We start from the raw sequence: 23726 nt of genomic DNA on the forward strand, positions 1-23726 counted from the left end.
TCCTGACGACCATATGTCCAGCCCTTGCCTGCCCATGCAGGATGTTTTCTGATATATCTGCTATTCTCAAAATGCTGCAGCTCCTCATCAATGCTTAAAATTTACATATCAAGGTAAGCCAAGGATGAAAGTTACTTTAATTCTGCATATGGGGTAGGCATTGTGGTGCAGCAGGTTAAGCAGCCACTTGGAATCTACACATCCTGTATCACAGTGCCATGGATTGAGCCCCACCTCCGCTTGTGTTCTAGCTTCCTGATAATGAGCCTGGGGACCTGGCTCAACTGCTTGGGTCCCTACTACTCATGTGGGAGTTCCAGATGGAGTTCCTAGTTCATAGTTTTGGCCTGGCCTACCTCCAGCTGTTACAGGAATTTGGGGAGTGAATCAGTAGGTGGAAGATCTCTCTGTGTATCTATCTGTTGTTCAGCCTTCAAATAACTCAAATAAGTTGAAAAAAATTTTATCTGACAAATCAGGCAAACAAGGTGCTGAATGAACATCAGACTGTTCACGGAGAGGGTGCCCATGATGCTTCTGTCCTTGACGAGAGCATGCAGAATTCTGTCTGCTGACAGGGGAGGGGACAGAGTGCCTGGATGACAACATCCCCACAGGAGAGGCTCAAGTGTTGGTGGAGCCTGGGGACACAGAGTGAGTAGTTGAGTGGGGCTGCAGCACAACGTCTCAATGCAGGAGCATTGTTAGATGAGGCAGGAGGGGTAGGGGCGGGTAGGCGTTTGTACGTCGGTGTGTTGGGCTGAGGGATTTTGATTTCATCCTGAGGGGACCAGGTGCCTTTATGGACTTTTAGGGTGTAACTTTGAGTCCTGGCTCTGGGAAAGTAGGGAAGTTGGAGCTTCGGAAGCTGCTGCAAGAATCTTGGCAAGAAGTCCTGGTGGCTTAAAGGGAGGCAGTGGCCATGGACAAGGACAGATGTCGATGGACTCTCAAGGTGTGAGCGATTTCAGCTACTAGGATGACAGCATCCTGTGGTGATTCTCAGAGGTGGGAAGTTGGTCTGGGCTGCCGAACGTGTAGCCTTCAAGTCCATGTTGCCCGGGAAGTGTTCGTGGTTCTGACTCCAGTGTGTCTGGCCCCATTCCAGTTGGCTGTATTCGTACGTCTGGGAGACAAGGGTGACTTCCCTCCTGTGTTCCACTGTGCTGTGTAGGCTGTGTCCACAAAATACACCAGCTTTCCTATTTGTAGAAGCACACTCTGTACTTTGGTCAAAATGTTACCCTTCCTTGGTGCATATAAATCTTTATGTATACACGTTAGCCACACATAGGAGCAAATTATGTGTTTATTCTGTAGACAGAAGGGTGAGTGGATGTTAGGATTGGTGTTTTTTGCAGTTTTTTTTTTTCCTGAGTCTTAAAGACATGTAACCATCTGTTGATTACTTTACAGTGAATGTTCTAAGTGGAGGCTATAAATAAAAACAGGAATCATGAAATGTACATTGAAGGGGCATTGTCAATACAGAATTGCTATTCTATGTCTTTCTCAGTTGTTTTTCAGCTTTTAAAATGTCTACTGTAAGCAGATAGTGTTTTTAAAGTGTCGAAAAAATATGTAATGTTAACGATGGGCTTTTCTGTTGCTTATAGTTTATGAAATGACTTTTATGGTGCAGGGTTGCTTCAAGAAAGAGTCTGTTGTTTTCCTTAAAGTAGCTGTTACCTATATCCGTAATTATAGATGATATGCATTTATGTATTATCACATTGTGAAATCATTTTAATAAAAATGGAATACTGGATTTTTTTTGGTAAACTTGTTTTCAGAAGTATAAATTGAAATTAATATTTTTGAAAGCCACATTGTTTTCCTCTGGCCAGATATAGTAGATGCTTGTAAACCTTTCAGTTCTCCTGAGTCCTCTGTTAGAGAATGATTGTTATTTTTTTCTCACCCATAGGGAGACTGATTCCAGAGATTTCTGTTCATAAAGCTTCAGTTTTTTTTTTAAAATATCCTTATTTTTTATTTGAAAAACAGAGTAAGAGAGAGAGGGAGAGACAGAGAGAGAGATCTTCTATCCATTTGTCTACTCCCTAGATGCAAACAACTGGGGCTGGGTCAGGTGGAAGCCAGGAACCTGGAACTCTATGTGGGTGGCAGGGACCCAAGTACTTGAGCTACTATGTGTTTTCTTCCCAGGCAGCAAAGGAAGCTGGACAGAACGTGGAGTAGCCAGGACTGGAACCAGCACTCTGATGTGGGATGCCAGGATTGCATGCATTAATGGCTTAACCCATTGCACTGCAGTGTCTACTACAAACTTCTGTTTTATGAGTTTATAAGAATTGTGAGAGTTTTACAATTGGACTCATGCATGCGAATTAAATCACATAGAAATTCCTCAAAACACATTTTTTTCTGCATATTAACATGAGACTAGCTATTGGAAACTAAGTCTCTATTTGCCAATTTTGATTTATTTTTCTTGTAGTTGAAATCCTGTTGAGAGCTGAGTAAATTCAAATGTAAACAAAATTAGAGTCAACATATTTCCACTGTGGGAACCAGTTAGTATGTTATTAAGTCACACAATTGCATAGCCTGATCTTGTAGGCCTAAAGCAAATACTGACATGTTTTGATTTTGGTGTGTAATTGGGTTGTTCTTTGGTAATTGCTGTCAGCCTGTCAGTCAAAGAAAGGGACCATCAAAGGAGCATGACTTCCTGTCAAGGTCGGGGGCTCACACTGGACGATGTGGTGGCATTTTGAGGTGTTGACTACCCCTTTTCATCAGTGACTACCAGCTGATTGTCCTGTGGTTCTTGACTTGGCTTTTACCAATAAATGTACGAGTCCTGAGGAATTGGTGCTGGAAACTCTTCACTTTTTAAAGCCTTTATTTACAAGTGTAATCAGGATTTCATGCATTAATAAGCACTTGGTGTTGCCTTCTCTACTCTCAGATACAAAGGTAATCCTTGCATATATACCTGTATGCATATACAGTATACCTAATTAATTATACCTAATTAATTAATCTTCCTACATCATGAGCTTCTAGCAAATGAGGTGTTAAGAATCATTGTGTCTAATTTTCAAACCACACCATCTGCACTTAAGAAAATTATCCAGGAAGCAGACATCAGAAAGAAAACAGTCTTTGCTGACGGAGCTCTTCCTTTGTGTTGATTGTTGCCTGTGGACAAACCCAGGCGTGTTGGCTGTCTGTTCCTGGGTGTATGGGTTTGCCATTATGATTTTGGCTCAGGTGTTAGCACTATTTAAGCAAGGACTTGGGAATGTGAAAGACAGCTATTATTCATCTTTTATTAAAAATAATTCTCCCTCCAAACGTTGACAACCTGGGATTATAAAGGCTAGAAAAAATAATGATAATAAAAGAAAAGTATATAAAGGAAGCGTGTGCATGCTAGCTTGACTGCCTCCAGTGGAGTTCTTGTAATTGGTTTTCTAACATGACTCTTAGCTAAAAGCCAAGACCCTTTATATTTAGGGCTTTGGGAATGTGTATGTTCATAATGTCATTGAAGTAAAACACTTTATATTCAATTATGGCTTTTGATAACTTTTAGTCGAAAATATAAATTGTCTGCTAAACTTTTGGTCTGGGGTACCGGCTCATTACCTGTCATGGCATTCTCCACAGCATGGGGGATGGCAGGTGGCAGGGCCATCCCTGCGAATGGCTGGAGGAGCTCCGTGGAGCTGTTTATATCAATTCATCACCACTTCAAGACCTACCCAGAGGAGATATATTCAGAAAGCCAGGGTTTGTAAGCAATCATGTCTTACATAAAATGTTTTTTTTTTTTTCCTTTTCAGATTTTGGGGTAAGTGCATTCTTAGCAACTGGGGGTGATGTTACCCGGAATAAAGTCAGAAAAACATTTGTTGGAACCCCATGTTGGATGGCCCCTGAAGTCATGGAACAGGTAAAAGAAAAAAAGTGACATTTGCATTGACATAGCACATAGTGGGTAGTTTTTATTACATTAACATTTAACTTACATTGCAGGAGAATGTATCATGTAACTAACATTTAGTTCCCAATCACTAGCCCTTAGCAACAATTGTGGCAGTTGTGTTTAAACAGCTCTGGGTTTTGGACACAACGTGTACTTGTGATGTTGACATGCCTGCTGTCTAACTGTGGTTCTTGCTGGTTTCTTTCCTAGGTGAGAGGCTATGACTTCAAGGCTGACATGTGGAGTTTTGGAATAACTGCCATTGAACTAGCAACAGGAGCGGCGCCGTATCACAAATATCCTCCTATGAAAGTAATTACCATTGCAAACAATATGTCCCGTTTGAAATGCGATTGGCTGGGGTTGGTGCTCTCATTCTTGTGAGGATGGCCATTTCTCTCTGAGACTGAAGGAGCATTCCTGGAGGCCTGCAGCCTGGTTGCATGCTGCCTGGTTTTCTCAGTGGGCAGAATAGGACAGAAGGAGCACAGCTCCAGCTTTGCAGCTTGCTTTGCGTTCTTGCCCCAGAGTTGCAGCAAGAATGTGATCAGATTGGTCGATAGCTAAGGCAGATGGCCCCAGGTGCCCAAAGAAATCTGAGAACAGATCATAGTGTTGTCACTTGTGCAGGTGGATCTCCCAGGTTTTCGGGCCTCTTCATCTTGTAAGTGTTCTGGGGCGTTTTCCCCCTGCCCTCTTGGTGCAGTCTTGCTTGGCTCAGCAGTGCAACGGAGCCAGTGTTTCTAGGAAGTCACTTATGCTGTGGATGCTTTGGCTTTGAGATTCTTTTAACTTACCTACCTCACTCTTTCTCTGAGTGCTAAGGTGGGGATATCAGGCCTGATTTACCTTAATGGATAATGATGATGAAAGAATTCAGTGGAAAGTAGGAATATATTCTATAAAGAATATCATTTGTGAGTATTTCATGGCCATTGGATGAATTTAGGAGGATTTTAAAAAAACAGACAATAAAAAGTTAAGCCATTTTTAAGAAAATGATACATTCTTACTGTAGAAAATTTGCGAGTACAGATAAGAATAATGAAGAAAAAGAATCATCAGTACTTTGGTCAGCTACAATCTCTATTAAGATTTTAGTGTAGTAGTTCATTTCATTGTTTTTCTCTATATATTAATCGATCTGTTTTTTTTTGACATAGTTAAAATGTGAGTGTGCATGTGCCTGTTATGTTTGGGTATGTGTGTGTTCTTATGCATATGCACATATCTGATTTTGTTATAGAAAGTTTAAAGTTGAGATAAAAATAATTGAAGAGGACTTTTTGAGAGAAAGCCCTGACGGGACTCTGAACACTTTTCTTTCTATCCAATTTTTGTTTCCTTTCTTTCTCCACTTCTGACCATTTCTTACCTGGATCCTAACTCCTGAAAATGGCAGGCTGTAGTCCTCTCGGACCTTGCTCCCGAGCTCGCCTTCCTCCCACTTTTATCCTCCACCATCATCCTCTACAAGACAACAGTGTGTTGCTTCCATCCATCATCTATTCACATATCTGAAAGTGTTTGAAAAGGGACTTGACATACATAGCATTTGCATAAATTAGGGCTGCTTTATGCATTAAGAATGTGTATTCATTTTATAGACCAATAGTTTGCCACCCATTCTACATTTTTTGAAGCAGATAATTTTGATGTTAGTGTGAAAGCGTGGAATTTTTCTCTATTTGATTTGAAGTTGTATTTTATTTTGTTTTGTCCAAAAGCAGCATGGCCTTTTATCTAATTATAATTTTTAGCAATTCAATTATATTCTGGCTGTCTTTCAGCATCTTGCTGCCTGAGCTTCGCCAAGGTTTTTAGCAGTCTCCTATTTGTTTTCCCAGGCCTTTTTCTAAAAAAAGGAAATCATGTTAGCTCCTGGGATGTCGCGGTTTTATTTTGGGGTTGGTAATGTGTTGCAGGAGCCTGGAGCACAGGCAGTGCCTGCTCATGAGTGCTGCCCTGGCCCTCTCTGTCTCTTCCGCCTGTGCCCCCTTTCCCACTGAGTCTGTGCTGCAGCGACATGCGCCTCCAGGCCCTGGGAGAGCCACTTCCCTGGGAGCTGACGTCCAGCTCTCTCTGGGAGATCCTACACAGAGCACATTTTGTGAGCTCTGGGAGTGGGATAAGAACAAGGTTATAGGGCACATGAAAGGCGTCATGAAGGGAAATGGATATTTTCAACATGTATGCTAACATCATGGGAAAGCACTGTGGTACTGCACCCAGGGCAGTCTTTGATGTCTGCGCAACACTGAATGGCCTCTCCCAGCAGTGGCTGTACTGAGATTCTGGCTTCACGTTTATTCCCTGCCACAGGTGTTAATGTTGACTCTGCAAAATGATCCGCCCACTTTAGAAACCGGAGTAGAGGATAAAGAAATGATGAAAAAGTACGGCAAGTCTTTTAGAAAATTACTTTCACTGTGTCTTCAGAAAGATCCTTCCAAAAGGTATGTCACCCTTCCTGGATGAGCTGATGCCCTGGTTTGAGTCCTGACAAAGCTGTGTTTGTGGATGGGGAAAGGTTGTGTGAGGACACTGGAAAGGTACCTCTAGTCTCGGGGCGGGGTGGGGGGAGCCCTGCCCTGTCCTCCTGTGATTTCAGAGACAGCATGGTTCCACGAGGGAGAGGTGGGAGTGGAGGGTGAGGGGGAGTCAGAGGAAAATTTTTGTGTTAATAAGATTCGCTGTGCTTGTTAGGTGTGGGCTCCATCGTGCAAGGAAATGAAGTAAAACAGAAATCAAAAGAAATTGGCAGCGCTGCTTTCAGAGGCGCTGTGTAGGTTGAGCTGACCTCTCAGCATTTGAATATCCTGCTAGCTCCAGTCCAAACCAGGCAGAACTATTGAATTTTGCATGAGCTTCCTTTTAGTTGCAGAACAAGTTGTTTGTACTGTTTCAAAGATTATCAGTAAAGAAGATTAAAGAAATCTTTTTTTTTTAACCTCAGAAAGTTTAACCATCTAAACAGAAGCAAATGGCTTTAAATTAACTTCAGTGTTTCTGATTGGGGGGGGGCAGTGTGTCAATTATCAAGTCTGCCCCTTCCTCCTTAATATTCTGGGTAGTGATAAGGAAGCTCAGAGTTCCTTCTGACTTAGAGGAGAATGGTCGTGGTGGTTCCTTGCTGTGGACATGGTTGCCTGGCATCATTGTCGCCAAGACCTGTGCTTCTGAGAGGTCGCTGGGTACCAGAACCCACCCAGGGACCCAATTTTGTACTTAACATTTTAAAATCTAATAACCCACTTCTTTCTTACTACTTTTTAAGATTTGTTTATTTAGTTGAAAGTCAGAGTTTCACAGAGAGAAGAAGAGACACAGATACACACAGACACAGAGAGAGAGAGAGAGAGATCTTCCATCTACTTCCCCAGATGGCCTCAGTGGCCAGGGCTGGGCCAGGCTGAAGCCAGGAATCAGGAGCTTTTTTGGATCTCCCACGTGATTGCAGGGACCCAAATACTTGGGCCATCTTCTGCTGCTTTCCCAAGCCATTAGCAGGGAGCTGAATTGGAAGTGGAACAGCCTAGTCTCAAACAGGTGCCCACACGGGGTGCTGGTGACGCAGATGGTGGCTTTACCCGCTGCACCATGACGCTGGCCCCAAATAACCCACTTCTCATCTGAAATTTCTTTTTTTCAGAGAAGGAGCCTGCAATGAGAAGGGATTCCTTTATTCTTACTGCAGATTCTTTATGAACCTTGTTAAGTCTTCTAACTTCACACAGTAATTTAGGATGTGTATGGCTCCTCTTCTCTAGATTCAACACAAGTTCCCTCATTGTACCTGTGCTTTTTTTTTTTTTTAAGATTTATTTATTTATTTGAAAGGCAGAGTTACAGAGAGGCAGAGAGACAGAGAGAGAAGTCTTCCATCTGCTGGTTCACTCCCTAGATGGCTGCAATGGCCAGAGCTATGCTGATCTGAAGCCAGGAGCTAGGGGCTGCTTCTTCCCAGTCTGTCATGTGGGTGCAGGGGCCCAAGCACTTGGGCCATCTTCTGCTGCTTTCCTGGGCCATAGCAGACAGCTGGATCAGAAGTGGAGTAGCCAGACTCGAACCGGCATCCATGTGGGATGCCAGCACTGCAGATGGCAGCTTTACCAGCTATGCCACAGCACCAGCCCCAGTACCTATGCTTTGTAGCTGTGCTGTGCCATTCATTTACTGGATTTGCCTTGTATGTTTCCCACAGCTGCCACCTTCCTCACACAGCTGTTCTTAAGACTGTCTGCTCTTAGCATCTTGAACTTGCTCACTGTACGAGGGGATACTTATTTTGTCATTCCTTTTACTCTCTGTCATCTTTCACATTTGGTTCATAGGGCTGGTTTTCCTCCCAAAGTTGATCTTTTGCTGAAGTTACTTCTTCAGTCTCCCTTTGGGTGAAAATGCTCATTGATGTTAATTTTGTTCTTTGTCGCTCTCCTGTCTTCCCCTTACAATTTGGTATAACTGTCAACAGTTAGTATTTGACATCATCCGGAAGACAGAATTAGAGCCCCCACAGCCCAGTGAGAGAAGTACTTGTCTTTCTGGTTATTTCTGGCTTGCTCCTGATGGTCTTTATGATTCTTGAACTAGTTGAGGTCCCACCTAGTGGCTGTGACCTGTAATGTCACACAATTCCAGCTCCTTAAGAAAATGGTTCTGTAGGGCAGAGGTGTTAGTGTACCTAGTGACACCACACTGCATTTCTTCAGGAAGTTTGCTATACATTAAATTGACATAATTGTATTTCAGTAACTATTTTTATCTCCTAGTAATCCTGAAAGTCTTCGCAGGTTTTATTTTACGAGCTCAAATATCAGATCTCTGCGTCTGCCCCCACCCCTCATCCCCAATTCCTGTAGGAAAATCTTACACCACGCATTCAGCTTATCATAACACCTTTCCCTCAGAAAGGCATGCTGTCCCAGATGCGCCAGGTGTTGCTAGTATAAAGTCCTCTTTACACGTTTTCTCTGATCCAGGCTGCTCTGTTTTGCAGTGGTCTTCGGTAACACTTACACACCGGCAGTGGCACATTGACTTCCCAGAAGGCTCTTTCTGTTAAAGAAAAAACACAGAGGTTCAGGATGTTCACGGGTACTTCAAAAAGTTCCTGGAAAATGTATATTTGGAAAAAACTCTATGTATGGATTTCAACTTTTAAAAGTCTTTCTTTCTTTGAAAGACAGAATGACAGAGAGAAGTGGGGGGGGGTCGCTCTTCCATTCATGGGTTACTCCCCAGATGGCCGCAACAGCTGGGTCACACACGCACGTGGAAAGCAGGAACTCAAGGACTTGAGCCATTATCTTCTGCTTTCCAGGCTCATTAGCAGGGTGCGGGATTGGAAGCAGAGTAGCTGGGACTCAGACCAGCACTGGTGTGGGATGAAGTCATCCCAAGTGGTAGCTTAACCTGCTGCATCGCAACACCCACCCTTCATTTTTATTTTTTCCATCTTTCTGTGAACTTTTTGAATTTACCTCTTAAGTGAGGAGTTTAGGGGGAAAACCATTCATGGAATGGAAGACTGAGGGAAAAAAAAGCAATGTTGTTGAGTTATTTTTTGTACAGGATACATTTCTTCTTTATTTTTAAAGATTTATTTATTCATTTGAAATTCAAAGCCAGAGAGAGAGATTGAGATCGAGATCGAGATCTTCCACCCGCTGGTTCACTCCCCAATTGGCCACAATGGCTGGAGCTACGCCGATCTGAAGCCAGGAGCCAGGAGCTTCTTTCCGGTCTCCCACGTGGGTACAGGAGTACAACCACTTGGGCCATCCTCCACTGCTTTCCCAGGTCATAGCAGAGAGCTGGATTAGAAGTGGAGCAGCCGGGACCTGAACCAGCACCCATATGGGATGCTGAAACTGCAAGTGGTGGCTTTACCTGCTGTGCCACAGCGTGGCCCAGGATAAAATTTCAGAATACATGTTCATTACTAAATTGGTCAGTGAACATTGAATTGCTTTTCAATCCTGAAAGAAACCACAAATATTTCCAGCCCTGTCTGCCAGTGCTTATGCTGGGCCTCTGTGCACCTTCTCCCTTCTCTCTATACTTGGTTCCAAGACCACGTCTTCTTAGGTAGGTATTATCTGGACAGGATTCCTAGCTCTTCATCCTCATCTATATGACTTAGTTTTCTTGGCTGTACTGTTGCCCCAACATTACCTACTTTTTATGATTGCTCTAAGGATGTGATGATTTCATACACACATAGCATTATTTGGGGTGTTGCTTAAGAAATTGAGGTTGCCATTCATTATTTGTTGTTTTCTTCTGTTAAGTAGAGTTGTTGCAACTGTAATGCAACAGCAGTAGTGCATTGAAGATCGGTCTTCTATGTTACTTCTACATTTACCATATAAACTTGTTGACCTACACACACAAATTTCTCTTGAGTTATTTAAGTGGTTTAGAAGGAGAAACATTTACCTTTACATCTAGTATCTGGTCCGTATTATATCTTCAATACTGCTACTTGAATAACTGGTGATGGTTGGTGTCGCTCCCCCTCTTCGTGGAGGAACGACACAGGACCCTGCGCTGTTCTTTTGTCTGCTCGGCCCTCCCCGGGTTTGCTGCTGGTTCTTCCCGGGTTGGCTACCGTCCCTTCCACCTCCGTGGAAGGGCGGTTCCCCCTGCCACATTCCCCACTTCCGCGGGGGAGCGGCACACCGCCGGCCGGCTTTCTTGGGGGCTGCACAGGTGTTCCCCTTAGATGTTTCCCTTAGATGTTCCTGGTGCATGTTGTCTCTCTCCTCCTTTATAGTCCTCTTCCACCAATCCCAACTCTGCTACCCACACGCCGAGTACGCTGCTCTCCTCCAATCAGGAGCAAGATCAGCTCCTGCAGCTCAGTCAATCAAATTGGCGAGAGGCAGCTGCGTAGAAGTTGTTACTCCCTTCTCAGCGCCATATTGTGGGAGAGGAGATGCATAGAATAAGTCTTAATTCCAGTAACTTAGTCTAGTCCGAGTTGCTCCCAGTTGCTCCCCACAGTTGGGAGCTTGCAATTTGGGAGTGATTTGGAGTCAGTGGAAAGAGTTTCAGAAACAAAACTAAATTCAGGTAGTTTGATGAATGAATGAATTAGTGGAAAGCTTTTGCTAATTTTTATTATTTCTGTTTCCTGCATGTTGATAATTAACCTGTAATCTGAAACTAGTTAAGCAGCATCAAGGGCCTGGAGTTGCTGAGTACATTTATTTATCTTTCATGTACATATGAGAGAGAGAGGGAGACAGACAGACAGACAGACCATCCTTTGGTTCCCTGCCTAAATGCTGCAAGGGCTGAGATTGATCCGAGTTGCAGCTATTATCTGGGAACTCAGTTCAGGATTCCCACGTGGTGGCAGTTCAGAACTCAAATCACCTTAGTCATCGCTGCGGCCTCCCAGGTTCTGTACTAGCAGGAAGCTGGAATTGGTAGCTGGAGGTGAGAACGGAAACCAGACACTCCAGTGTGGGATGCAGGCATCTGGACCACTAGGCAGAACACCTGCCTCCTGAGCAGTGAATGAAAAAAAAAAAAATCCCAGGGGAACAGCAACCAAGATGGATTCACTGCTAAGTAGGAACTCTCTAACTAGCTGAGAAGGGCTATCCTCTTTGTCGACTTTGAGTGCTCACTGGGACTTCCCTTCTAAAAGAGAGCTGCATGTTAGTCCTTTGCCTCATCCGGTCTGTGTTCTGCATTGCCATAGATAAGTGTTGCTTGTATTTGCACAGCAGAGCATCTTGCTATTTTGTGTGTGTGTCGGGGGGAACAAGCCTTGATCTTATAGCTCACATGCTTCATATGGATAGCAACTATAAAAAGAACAAGCATTTTTGGAGCAACCTAGGGGAAGAAATGAGTAAGAGTTGAATGTTTCCTTTGGTAGGAGGGGTAGGATGAGAACAGCAGCTCTGCCTGGGGCCAATAAGCATTTAGAACTTATTAATGCAAATTGTTCGAACCACTTCAACTATATTATATTCGTCCTGAATCCTTTGAGAATTCTGTTAAGTCTCAGTGGACTTTGGTTCATCCATATGTATGAATTGAATCCTTCAAGGGAGTTTTCTCCTCAGACTGTTGGTCCTTGCAGAATACTGCATTGTTTTTAAGGATTTCAAATTGAATCGTCATCCAGATCCTGGACTGTTATTTTGGGTTCTGGTAGCATTTTTAGCATCTCTCATAAATACAGTGTGTAGATTTATGTTACATTGTTAGGCTTGGCGATTGCTAGGGGCCATGGAAGACAGGACTATCATTGCAGAATTTTTTTCCTGTAGTACTCATCTTAGAGGTAGTTGTCCTTGACAGCTCCTCTTTAGCCAGGCCATGGTAGTTGCTGCGGCATAAAACTTAAATAAACAAAAGCTATAAAAAAAATTGATGTGCATTCGGCACCATAGGGTTTCATATAACCTCTGTCGCCATCATCATTTTCCTCATTTCCTGTGGTTTGTTTTTTCCATACTTCTCATGGACATAGTGTGGGCATGTGTAGGATTTTACCCCAAGTTGATTTGAGCACAAAAAGGAAGCAGTGACTTGCTCTGTAGTTCCTGTCTGTGTACAGTTGGAATGCCCTTTATATAACTCAATGTTTAAGCCTGTACCAAAAAAAGAATGTGGTTCTCAAAATCATTTCTAATTTCTCACACTCTCGTGATTTTGTTTGTACTGATGAAGGCTGAGGGTGGAGTGGAGTTCAGAGAAAGGCGATTTCCCCTGTAGCCTGCTTTCTTCTCCTTTACGTTTTTTTGGTTGCCATAGAAATGACCTTGCTGGGTAAGAGAAAGAATTTTCCCAGCCTTGTATTTCAAGGTATGCGTGGCATTTGCCAGCCTTCTCTCCACAGGGGCCCTTCACTTGACCCTTAGCGAGCAGAAGGAGGACAGGAGCAGGCCTGCTCAGAGAGAGGGAAGCCTTTCCGTTCCCCACCTCGAGCACCTGCCTCTCCCTCTTTCCTTTTCTTGCTAGTGTGCGTCTTCCTCCTGCTCCCATTGTATTGAACAGATGCCTGTCAAACCCTGCCCCAGGAGTGAAGTGAGGACTGTCTGGATATCTTGAAGCATCACCTTCATCTCTTACTGGGTGACAGGTTGAGATTGGGCTATGGCAACTTTCTGTTCTGTATTAGGTGTTGAGAATACACGAATGAATCCCGTGTGGTGGAGACAGTGAGGCATAGGAACAGATAAAGAATGGGAGTGTGGATGGAGCAGCGTGTGAGCACCATGGAGGGAACAATGCATTGGATTTGTAGGGGTCAGGAGAGTTACCTTTGAAGATGATGACATCTTGTTGTGTTCCGGATTGCCCAGATAGAAAGAACCAGTGAGACTCACCAAAATGCAAAGAACAAAGGGACTTTATTTGTAGGTCCAGCATGCTGGGGCCCCAGCCTCCCATGCAATGCAGTGCTGGGAGACCAAGACCCTCTTCTCTTTGTTTTCTGGGTTTTTATAGTTCCCAGGCAAACAAGTATTATGTCCGCATTCCTTCCTTCCCCTGGACCTGCAGGACCAAGGACGGCCCACCTCATTGGTTGCCTCCACCTGGTCCTGCGGACTGGACCAAGGACTGCTCAGTGTTAGGTTTTATCTTCTCATACCAGGCGCATCCTGGGCCTAGTCAGTTTTTTTTTTTTTTTTTTTTTTTGTCTTGTGAGAAGCCTGTCATGGCATGGCTCTGGCCTCTCACGATCTAAATTGGTCCTTGACTGTTGAGTTAGAGTGCATTGGTTGGTTATTCTTTGTCATGAAAGAGCAAGAGATGGTGAGAATATCATTGTAGTTGAAGGAGAGAGTCCATGCAGGTGGGAAGGAAGTGAGGATAGAGACAGGAGACAGAATCTCGAAAATTAGCAAAGTCTGAGGATGGAAAAAGTTCGAGTTTTCTGTGTATGTTTTCCTCAGTTGCTAACCTGGGAAGCAGTACTGATGAAGGGTTGGAGGGAGGACTGGAGAAGCAGCAGAGGACCTGGCTGGCAGGCAGGTTGAGCTAGAGTGCCAGCCAGCAGCAATGAGAGTTTCAAGCAGAACAGCAGCCTGGGCTGCCTTATTCATCCTGATTTTCTTAAGAGTTCTTTCACTTAAAAAACGGAACCTAAGTTAGCTGGCTGGCTTCTTGGTTTTGGAAATTCTGTCTCGCGTTGTGAAACACCAAGCCCAACACCAGGTCTTCCTCTGTCAGTTGTATTATGGTTCTAGGTCAAGTTCTCCCGTGGCCCTTCTCCTTCAAAAAGCTCAGAGCTGCCAGCATGTCCTGCTACGGCGCCTGCACTGTCACAGTACCCACTAGATTACGAGTTGTTGCAGGTGCTAGTTCATCTGCCCTGTTCATGCTCGTACGCCCTGCACCTAGCACACAGCTCTCTTGAAATACTTGCTGAGAGAATGAAAGGATGAATTTCTAAGACCTGGAGGCCAGAAACATCGCCCATGAGCAGGAAGTGTCTACATTAAAATACCAACCCATGGCAGTCCTCTGTACTAGTTTTATCTTTCTTTTTCTTTTGCTGTTCCATTCCTGTTCAACAAGATGCAGATTCATGAATTTAATGAGCTTACCCAGGGATGTGGGCCAGCTGTTATTTAGACTTTTGTTTACTCAAAGCACTTAGCAATTAGCAGCTGTTTATTGTAGTGGATTTGGAGACTCTTTGTCAGGTGCCTATAGCCAGTGTTCACTTGAAATCCAAGGGAAAAAGCAGTAACCATTTTTTTTAAGATTTATTTATTTATTTGAAAGTCAGTGTTACACAGAGAGAGAAGGAGAGGCAGAGAGAGAGACAGAGGGAAGTCTTCCATCCACTGGTTTGCTTCCAATGGCCTCAACAGCCAGAGCTATGCAGATCCAAAGCCAGGAGCTTTCTCCGGGTCTTCCCACTTGGGTCCAGGGGCCCAAGGACTTGGTCCATCTTCTACTGCTTTCCCAGGCCATAGCAGAGAGCTGAATTGGAAGTGGAGCAGCAGCGGGAGCTTGAACCGGCACCCATATGGGATGCTGGCACTGCAGGCTGTGGCTTTACCTGCTACACTACAGCGCTGGCCCAGCAGTAACCATTTGAACAGAAAATTTGTGTGCCTAGAAATGCAGCTGATGGGCCTGCAGACGTGCAGTTTGTACACTGAAGCACTTAATGTTGTTTCCTGGTTTTTTCTTAGACTTGGATTTGGTTACCAGGAGTATCTTAGTGAAGCTACCTTGGTTTTAGAGCAGTGGGTTCCAATCATTTCAAGTGTGAGGACTCCTTTAAACCTGCATCCCCCTGAGCCCAATCCTACTAAATCTTGGATCTTCATTGTCTGAGAGAATACCTAGTGACAGTAATACTTCTTTCTCCCTTTCTAATTTTTTATTATGAAAAACTCAAAGCGTGCAAAAAAAGATAAAAAGAGTAGTACAGTGTTTATTTCCATACCATTACCAGATTTAACAGTTGTTCACATGTTTCTTGTGTGCCGTATCTATATTTTGTTGGGTGAACTGCCTGAATGCAGCAGGCTTTAATTCTTGAGCTTACATTCCCTGCGAATAGGGCCTGTTCCTACGTAAGCACGAAGCTTTTCCATGCCTGAGAGTGAACAGTGCTTTCCCAGATTATCAAACATCTAGCGTATTCCCACATCTCTAATAATTTCCAAATGCCTTTTGCAGTTTCTATCAGGGCCATTCGGTCAGAGGCCAGGTGTAGCATCTGCTGTTGTGTTTCATTAGCTCTGTTTTCTTCTAGAACATTTCCCCACAGCTCCCATTCTCCTCTGTGATACGGACTTTCTGAAGCCGTCAGGCCATTTGGCTTGCTAACTGTTCTGTACTCTAGATTTATCTCGTTGCTTTTTTCCAAGTTGAGAAGGAACTGTTTATGTTGGAAGCTATTCTGTGTAGAAGGGTGTCATTCAGTAAACATAGAAGGAATGATGGGGGTCACAAACCACTATTTTGCTGACTCCTTTGAAATAACGTAGGGCAAAAATGCCGAAACCAGTTAACATCTTTGGGGAGAGTTTTCAGGAACAGGATATTCATACACAGCCAAGACACTACCCAAAATCATGCTTGCCAATTGCAGTGGGTAAAGCCCTCATTCGGAGTGGAGATTTTTGGATTGTAGGGAAAGTAGTGCAACTTAGCATCTCCGAGAAACAGTGGAGTACCTGAGAGTGGATGCCTCTGAGGTGCTGTGGTTAAGAAGCGTGTGACGTCTGGGAAGTGCAGTCTGAGGGTCCCGTATCTGAAATGCCTGGGACCGTGAGAGTTCCCAATTTTGGAATGTGTGTGTAGACTGGAGTTGAACATCCACAATCTAGAAATCTGAAATCCTGAATGCTCCAAAATCTGAAAATTTGAACATCAAAATGCTTGTTTTATCCTTAACCGCACCTTCCATTTACAGGAAATAAGTAAGTAGAGACACAAATTATATGACACTCTGAGAAAGCAGTCACACCAATCCTGTAATGCCCTTAAGTTTGCCTTTTATTAATCTCGGTCATGTTTACTGTCACCTGAAGAACAGCAGTCCATGTGTGTTCATGTGTGTCAGGTTTACCGAGTGAGCAGAGACACACGAGATCTGTGCACCCCTAGCAGTAACTGCTGCTTTTGGGGAATCATGGAGCACAGTAGATTCTGTTTTCTTTGACAAGAGCAGATAGAAGTTCATATGGTTTCTTAATAAACGCAGGCATTTAGCTCACAGACATGTCTGTCTGCCACCTTGTAGAAACACCGAACTCACCTCGATGGAAAAGTGTTCACACTTCAGGCACTGAACTCACAGGCGTCCACATATTTTGTAGTTGAAGTGTTCAGAAAGAACTGGAGAATTGGCACCACTTCACTGGGTTGCCAGCTTATGATTAATTTAGTTTCTGGTTTTGCAATTCCTAAAACTGGTCTTCCAAAAATACTCTAAGGTTAAGTTGTTTTCATCAAGGCAGTATATTTATTAAGTGGTCATTGTTTCAACTCTAATTTATTATTGATCTTTTCAGGCCCACAGCAGCAGAACTTTTAAAATGCAAATTCTTCCAGAAAGCCAAGGTAACATGTTTAAAAAACCAAGTAAATCTGCTATTTTGAAATCACTACGAATTTATCTGTGTCATATTTGATGTTAAACGGTGGGGAATATTTGTTTTGCAGAACAGAGAGTACCTGATTGAGAAGCTGCTCACAAGAACACCAGACATAGCCCAAAGAGCCAAAAAGGTAAGCACCACGAGCCCTCACCACCCTGTGCGGGCTGACGGCTACCCCGAGACAAAACCCATAGCAAAATAGGAAAAAGAGTTCTGCATGTGCCCAATATGGTATTTAGAAGGTTTCTGATTAGCCACCACTCAGATGACCACCTTTGCCTTTTGCTTATTGCCATGAGTTTGGGTGTGGAAACAGTGAGAAACTCAAGTGATTCCATTTCTCCATTTAGCAGAAAGGATTGATTTGAGGTTTAAGTACGGGAGTGAGAACACATCCTCAGATATCTTTCCTTTGGGTTCCGTGGAAGAGAAGTAGTTGATTTGAGATGTAGTAGTCCATTTGAAGTGATGGAAAATGAAAAACAAAACTTGTTTTTAATGGTTCCTGGAATATCCAGGGGAAGTAATCCCCTTGTCAGGAAAGACCTACAGTCCCTTTTGAAGTCTACCTTGTGTTAACTACATCATGTTAATGGTTACCTGAAAAATCTTCCATTCTAGGTTTTCAGACTTTTTTTCTTTTTTAAAAGATTTATTTATTTGAAAGTCAGAGTTGGAAAGAGCATGAGAGAGATCTTGCATCCACTGGTTCATTCTCCAGTTGGTTGCATCAGCCATGGCCAGGCCAGACAGAAGCCAGCAGCAAGGAGCTTCATCTGGGTCTCCCACATCGGCAGCAGAGGCCCAATTACTTGGGCCATCCTCCTCTGCTTCTCCCAGGCATTTAGCAGGGAGCTAGATCAGAAGTGGACCAACCAGAATACAAACCATTGTCCATATGCTGCAGGCAGCAGGTTTACCTGCTACAGTACAATGCCAATGGGTTTTAGATTTTTGAGATGGTTTGTATGTGTGAGTGTATTTATTTATGTGTGCATTTATACAAGTTTATTTATTCAGATTTCATTCTGTCATGAGACCTAAGATAATTTAATTTCTGGTTTGGTTTTAAAATTAGGTTGCATATTTACGTTTTATATTTTTTATTTTTTTTGAATGATTTATTGATTTATTTGAAAGGCAGTTACAGAGAGGCAGAGAGAGAGAGAGAGAGGACTTCCTTTCACTGGTTCACTCCCCAAATGGCTGTATTGGCTAGAGCTAGGCTGATGTGAAGCTGGGAGCCAGGAGCTTCTTCTGGGTCTCCCACGCGGGTGCAGGGGCCCAAGCACTTGGGCCATCTTCTTCTGCTTTCCCAGGCCATAGCAGAGCGCTGGATAGGAAATGGAGCAGCTGGGACTCAAACCAGCACCCGTATTTGATGCCGGCACCACAGGCAGTGCTGCTTTACCCGTTACACCACAGCACTGGTCCCATATTTATATTTTAAAATATTCCTATGGTCAGAGACTTAGAAAGGGACATTCCCCTGCCCCCTTTTACAGTTATAGAGGGAGCTTACAGGAATCTAACTTTCCTGTGCTGTAAGAAAATTGGCAAAGAAACATGTTTTGAACGTCATTTCTCATCGCGCCTAGGTATAAATACCAGAGTGGTTTCATCCAGACATTGCTTCTCTAAGATTGCCTGTAGAAAATGCATGTAGCTGATGCTTTAGAATAGTTTTTTCGTGTATGCATGCTAGCAAAGTTTAATGAAGACAAGTAATGAAGAGAGTACACCTGGCAGACCAGGCGGGGACCTCAAGGAAGGAACTGGGAGCCCTGGCTGCATCCAGGCTGGAGTTTTTATGGATGCCGGGTATGGGCCCTCTTCCTCCCTTCCCACCAACACCCTTTCTGGAAAACTGTAGGGTGGGGGGCTTTCTGGGTGTGGAATCCCTCCCGGAGGCTCATAGTAGCCCCTTGGTAAAGAGCAGAATCCTTTTATGCAAACTTTAGAGCAGACTCCAAGAAGTGATGCCTCTCCGAGCTCCTCTGCTGGACACCAGAGTTCCCGGCTGGGCTGGTTTCTGGTTGATTTCTGCACTGGCCAGGGGTTGGGGGGAGGATTGTTGGTTTCTGGTTGATTTCTGCACTGGCTGGGGGTGGAGGGGAGGCTTGTTGTGTTAAGTGTGAGGAGAGAGCCAAGGTTGGTCTTGTCCACTGGACACCTTTGAGGCATCCCCTGGAGTGGCACAGAGAGGTTTGAGGCAAGTGCAGTGACCAGTTTCCAGACTCCTAAGAGAAGACTGAAGGACGCTGGGAAGAATTCTTGGGGTGCTGGCCTCCAGCACTGGATCTTTTGATCAGATACTGAGAATGTCATCCCGAGTTGAACACAGGCTCTTCAGCTTCTTTGCGTGTTTTTTCGCAGGGAGATTTGGCTGATCTCATCCAGTTAGCTGCTAATGGGGGCTTCCAGGCCTGCATTTTCTCCAGAGCTTAGCCTCCTGCCCCCAGCTCCTTGTCACGTGGTCTGCCAGCCTCTCAACCCCAAACCTCCCCTGGCGGCTGGGTTTAGGAGTAACTGCCCCCACCCCCCATGCCTTGACCTCTCTCCCCCATCCAGTCCCTTGCTAGGTCTCCCCACATTTTGTTCTGCAGCTTCTCTTTCATTGCAAACTGGACAGTTGGAGTGAATTTCTAACTGTCCTCATTTTCTGTTCTTTCTTCAGATACTACTACAAGATCGACTTTAGGATAGTGTCACTTTTGCTCAAAAGTAGTTTTCAGAATTAGACGAAACAACTACAACAGAAAATACAGGAGAAAATAGGAATACAAGAATGATTTCTGTGTAATAAAAACCCCAAGCTCCTTAGCCTTGAATTCATGGTGATATTTCTAACTTCTAGCCTTACATTCTAGCCTCCAGCCAACTGGAAACATCCATAGTTCCCAGTCCATACCCATACCCTCCCTTGGACCTCCCAGTGGTTTGAGAAGGTGAAGAATTCATTCAGGCTATGACTTTTTTCCTTTTTCTTACACTGATGTTATTTATTACGTTTTTGTGTGTTGTGCATTCCTAACCTCATTTACATGTACCTTAAACCTTGGAATTTTGAGAGAGAGGATTTTGAAACGATGTCTGCTGCCATTAACTGGCTCCTTGGTTTTAGACTGGAACCTCACATCTTGTTTCATCATCTGCCCCTTCAAATGAGAGTGGACTATTTAACTCAGGGTCTCAGGGAGGAGTCCAAGGAAAGTATGAATTAATTCTTGAAGCATCTTGGCCTGTGTAACGTTCGCCTGGCTCTCTCGCTTCATAACATTGGCTGTTCTCCTGTCATGATTCTCATTTCAGAGTGCACTTTGGTTCCCAGCGCCACCACACTTACCTATAGTTTCTTCAGGAGCAAGTGCGCTGTCTGCACGTTTTCATAGTGCATTTCTTGTTCATAGGAAGTGCTCACAAGTGTTTACCAACCGAGTGATCCCACGTGCTTGAGTGTACCAGAGAAAGGCCACTCGGGATGTTTGTTTTCCTCTGACTTGACCTCCCTTTAAAAATGCTCAGCTCCCAGGGGATTCCAATTCAATCCCATCGAGGTGGCATGTACCAATGCCATCTCACTGTTCCAGGTGATCAGTTTCAGTTCACAGTTGGTCATGGTGAAGGGACTGGGAGTCAAAGGGAGCACATAGACAAGTCTAGTACCTGCTAACGCTAACTGATGGAGTAAATAAAGGGGAGAGTGATCCAACATGGGAAGTGAGATACTCAGCAGACTCATAGAATGGCAGATGTCCTAAATAGCACTCTGGCCTCAGAATGAGCCCTAAAGGCATTTGGATCTGGCTGAAAAGCCCATGAGAGTATTTCAAGCATGGAAAGCCAAGACACTCTGGCAAAAGATCTCTGCGAGTGAGATCCCAGTGGAAAGAACAGGTCATCAAAGAAGGAGGTACCTTTCTCTGAAGGGAGGAGAGAACCTCCACTTTGACTATGACCTTGTCTAAACAAGATAAGAGTCGGAGAACTCAGAGGGCTTCCATAGCCTTGGAAACTCATGACTGGAGCATAGGGAGATTACTGATGCCATAGACAGGAGTGTCAATTGGTAAAGTCAACAACAGGAGTCACTGTGCACTTACTCCTCATGTAGGATCTCTGTCCTTAGTGTGCTGTACATTGAGATTTAATGCTATAACGAGTACTCAAACAATATATTTCACTTTGTGTTTCTATGGGGGTGCAAACTGTTGAAATCCTTACTTAATGCATACTAAACTGATCCTCTGTAAAAAAAAAAAAAAAAGAAAAAAAGAAATTATCAATTCCCAACTTGACTCTCACTGGGATTAAACATGACAATAGGTCTGCTCTGATTTCATCATCATTTAAAAAAATCATCTATTATTTTTCACTTTATGTTTCTGTGTGGGAGCAAACTGTTGAAATCCATACTTAATGTATACTAAGCTGACCTTCTGTATATTAAGATAATCGAAAATGAATCTTGATGTGAATGGAAGGGGAGAGGGAGTGGGAAGGGGGAGGGTTGTGGGTGGGAGGGACGGTGTGGGGGGGAGGCCATTGTAGTCCATAAGTCGTACTTTGGAAATTTATATGCATTAAATAAAAGTTTAAAAAAAAAAAACATTAAAAAAAAAAATGCTCAGCTCACACTTGTCTCTAGGAATCCGTTAACAGCGGGCAGCCTTCTTCCCTCCATCTAGGGATGTTGGTGAGCAGCCATGCTGTTCCTTGTTGGAAACTTCTCATGCAGACTTGGCCACCACGAAGGGACCACTGTTTTAATCACCATATGCAGTGCAAACCTTTATTGTAGGATGTCCTTATTTTTCCTTGGTTCTCACAGTGTTTACGTGACTTTTATTTAACTGCCGGGACAAGGTTCTCCGTGTAATTTGCCCTTGGACGTCTCTTTATGAGTTGTCCCCAGCTGCTCAGGTTCCTGTCTGCATTTTCCCTGGTGCCTTCTGATTGATCCCACGCTGGTTGCTGTGGGGTGTAGATTTATTTGTTCCACAGAGTCTACTTGTCCATGTTGGCACTTGGATGTTTGTCCCTCTGTTTGCTGTTGTTCAAATAGACAATATATACCAACATGTTTGAATGACATCCAGGCCTGTTGGCAAAGCTGTTTGACATTTAGGCAACCGTGTTGATGTGAAAATTGTTGTCTTAAGCAACATTCTCTTTTTTTCCTTCTTCATGGCAACCAAAATAAGATTTTTTTTTCCATAACATGAATCATTTTCCCGTGTAAAATAGACAGGGCCTGGTATTGTAGAACGCCCCAGTGGGCCCCCAGTGCTCTTTGCAAAGGGGATCTAGAAGACTGCCACACTCATGTCTGGCCAGAGTGGTATCCATGGGGTAGGCGCTGCGTGATTCCTCCTGGGTAGCTGATCTTTTCCAGATTGCCTCTGCGAAATCAGGGAAAACTGGTAAAATGGAAATAAACCAGGGTGGTTTCTGTGGTGATTTAGTGATATAAAGTGACTTCTGTGCGTGTGTGTTGTAGAAATTAGGGATATTTGTTTTCCCCTGTAGGCAGAGCATTTAGTCCCTTCTACATTCTTTCACTTACAGTGTGTTTTGGGGATCATCCTGATTTTCTCTGGCCTTAATTCTTCTGTCTTTGTAGTGGAAATTCTGCTGGATCTCAGGCATGTTATGAAGAGCAATGAGAAAGTTGATTCCAAGACCCCAAGAAAATATCCATATTCTTTATTAAAATTTCTGTGGAAGGCAGAGAGTGACACAGAGGGAAGAAAGGTGGGAGGAAAGAAGGAGGGGGGAAAGAGAGGGAAAGGAGAGAGAGAGAGAGAGAAACACATTCCAGATCTCCTACGTGGGTGGCAGGGACCAACTACTTGAACAACCACCTGCTGCCTCCCAGGGTGCACATTAGCAGGAAGCTGGTGTCGGAAGCAGAGCCAGAACTCAAACCCAGACATTCTGATGTTGGAGGTGGGCCTTACTGGTGGTGTCTTAACCACCATGCCATCTGCCTGCCCTGTTCTGTGTCGTCTACTGAGAACATGCTAATAATGACCCATGGAAACAGAGCTAAGTACACGTATGTAGCTTTCTCTTGCCTCTTCCCTTACACGTGTGCATGAGAAGCAAAGGCCTAGTCGTCACTGCCTCTCACATCAACTCTCTGGCGCCTGTGGCCAGGCAGCTTTGGAGGACTGACAGCTTCACCATGTGGTGTTCTGTCGTTGACCCCACTGGTGTCAGTAGGTGGGGCAGGCATCACTTGCTCTGTTAAAATTAAATGCAGACACCTAGTGTGCTATGATCTTTTGTAGGAACATTGAATCCTCAGAGTTGGCTGATGTCTGAGCTTTGTGATAATGGCGTGAAGCTTGAGTCATCGCGTTCACGTTCATACCCACGTGAATTCTGTGGCTCCCAACAGCCCACACATGGCAGGAGAGAGGGCAGAGGTTCCTAGCTGCACAAGTTTCCAGATGCCAACTGCTTAGCCCAAAGGCTCATTCATTGGCCAGAGAAGCAATGCAGTGAGGAGCCGTAGTGCACAGGTTGTGTTCTCACTGTGCTACCTGTGTTCTTGGGTAAAGTAAACTGGCCTGACTGTTCTTAACCAGGAAATCAGGATGTTAGGAACAGTGATTCATTATCAGAAGGAGGAAGAGGGTGTCCTGCCACTGCTACCATTTTGGTTAGAA

The 23726-nt window shown here is 44.1% G+C and overlaps 1 protein-coding gene across 2 annotated transcripts in view; it reads left to right on the forward strand.

Annotated features, from left to right (window-relative positions):
- The window catches only part of STK39 (serine/threonine kinase 39), a 335022-nt gene that overhangs the window by 126092 nt on the left and 185204 nt on the right, over positions 1–23726 (forward strand). For both annotated transcript variants that reach the window (XM_051848534.2, XM_051848536.2), the window contains exons 6-10: positions 3816–3925; positions 4169–4270; positions 6281–6414; positions 16966–17014; positions 17117–17182. In XM_051848534.2, the coding sequence (XP_051704494.1) occupies positions 3816–3925; positions 4169–4270; positions 6281–6414; positions 16966–17014; positions 17117–17182 (461 nt within the window). The remainder of the gene's footprint in view (positions 1–3815; positions 3926–4168; positions 4271–6280; positions 6415–16965; positions 17015–17116; positions 17183–23726) is intronic.

This window comes from Oryctolagus cuniculus, chromosome 3 (assembly GCF_964237555.1).
Source record: "Oryctolagus cuniculus chromosome 3, mOryCun1.1, whole genome shotgun sequence".
Lineage (NCBI taxonomy): Eukaryota > Metazoa > Chordata > Mammalia > Lagomorpha > Leporidae > Oryctolagus > Oryctolagus cuniculus.